General features: G+C 36.4%; 1 protein-coding gene across 1 annotated transcript; it reads right to left on the bottom strand.

The window, feature by feature from the left end:
* Window positions 1-599: 599 nt before the first annotated feature.
* On the bottom strand, window positions 600-1,223 carry LOC125197230 (uncharacterized). The gene has a single exon (XM_048095950.2). It carries the CDS (start codon window positions 1,181-1,183, stop codon window positions 806-808), a length of 378 nt encoding a protein of 125 aa, XP_047951907.1. The 5' UTR covers window positions 1,184-1,223; the 3' UTR covers window positions 600-805.
* Window positions 1,224-1,635: the final 412 nt, after the last annotated feature.

Genomic DNA, 1,635 nt, shown 5'->3' with positions numbered 1-1,635 from the left:
ATCCCAAAAATTTAAATTCATATAACATATATCAAATTAAAGATAATTTTATAAGGATTCCAATGATATCATATATGCATATGTTCCGACGTCAAAATTTGAAAAAAAATTCAAAATTTTTTCAATTTTTTCGTAAAGAAATGTCAACATACTATATAAAATATGTCAATATAATACATGTAGAATGTCAATATAAGCAATGGGTTAACATTCTTAAAGCATCGTGTTGACATTCTCAAAGCATTGTGTTGATATTTCCGAAACACTATATTGACATTTTCATCTAAAATCCTAATTTGGCTTTTTTTTTTTATCTTTTTTTATTTTATTAATAAAAACAAAAATTACACGTGGCAAATTGTAGACCACACGTTTTCTAAAATCCTATGGCCTTAAATTAGTTATAGTTAGCAATTAAATGATGAGTTAGCAATTGATCACTCCCCTGACATGTGTTCGGTTACTTAGAGAAGCAAATATTGACTTAAGCTTGGTATTAGGATACCATAAAATAATGTTCACCGTACGAAATCAAATTCATCGATACATAGAATATTAAGTATTACTTTCAACAATCTTCTAGTTTTCATTGTAAAAAATTACTGAAACATAATTTCAATTTACTGGCAATCAATACATTATACATAACAAAGAAAATAAACGCGGTCTTAACGTTACATATAATAAACTAATATGAACCATCGATATTTCGATATGAAAGATGAGATATGACAAACTATGATAAAGAACCCGAACTAAATGCAAACAATTAATCTAAAAAACATATATAGATATAATGAGAAATTCAAGGGTACGGCAAAGCGCCGGCACCATCACCGCCACCGCCACCGATTCCAGCCCCAACCCCGCCACCGGCTCCAAGGCCGAGCCCACCAAGGTTGCCGATTCCGCCTCCAATGCCTCCAACTCCAAGGCCGCCGGCGGGCAGAGTGCCAATGCCACCGCCAATGCCGCCACCTAATCCCGAGCCTATCCCGCCTCCAACGCCTCCGAAGGGAAGGCCGCCCCCGCCGATGCCGGAGTAGCCGCCTAGGCCTCCGAAAGAGGGGAAGTTCTTTTGGTCTGCATAGCCTGCAGTGGTAGCGTCGCCAGGCAAAACCCTAGCTGCAATCTGATGAGCTGCTAGAAGGCAAATGAAAAGCATCAAACACAACTTCGCCATTGTAGATTGTTGAATTGAAAGAACCTAATGAGTTGATGGTTCAACAAGTGTGGAGTAGGGTTTGTTATATAGAGGAGGAGAGAGTGAGCAGTTGGGAATATTGAATGAATGAACATTAAATGCAAATTTATGTGTTTACTCTTTTTCTCATGCATGTATTGTACATATATAGCTCACTTACTATATTACACTTTTTTACTAGTAGATTTCAAATACTTCTAGGTGATAAGTATGATATGCATACTTATGATGGTATTCAGTATAATAACCTTACCTCCAACACACATGTGCACATAATAATATACTCCCTTCGTACCTCTATGTAATTGAGTCCTGCTCCCGAGTTCCACTCAATATGTCCACATTCTTGAGTTAGGTAGAGTAAGTAGAGAGATAGTTAAATATTTTAATGAGATGAGGAGAGAGGAGACATAGATTTATTTCCAAATATA

This window comes from Salvia hispanica, chromosome 2 (assembly GCF_029641045.1).
Source record: "Salvia hispanica isolate PSC_SH4W2 chromosome 2, Shi_PSC_v1, whole genome shotgun sequence".
In the NCBI taxonomy this organism is placed as follows: Eukaryota; Viridiplantae; Streptophyta; class Magnoliopsida; order Lamiales; family Lamiaceae; genus Salvia; species Salvia hispanica.
Note: the sequence above shows the minus strand (reverse complement) of the source record. Positions and strands in the feature narration are given on the sequence as shown.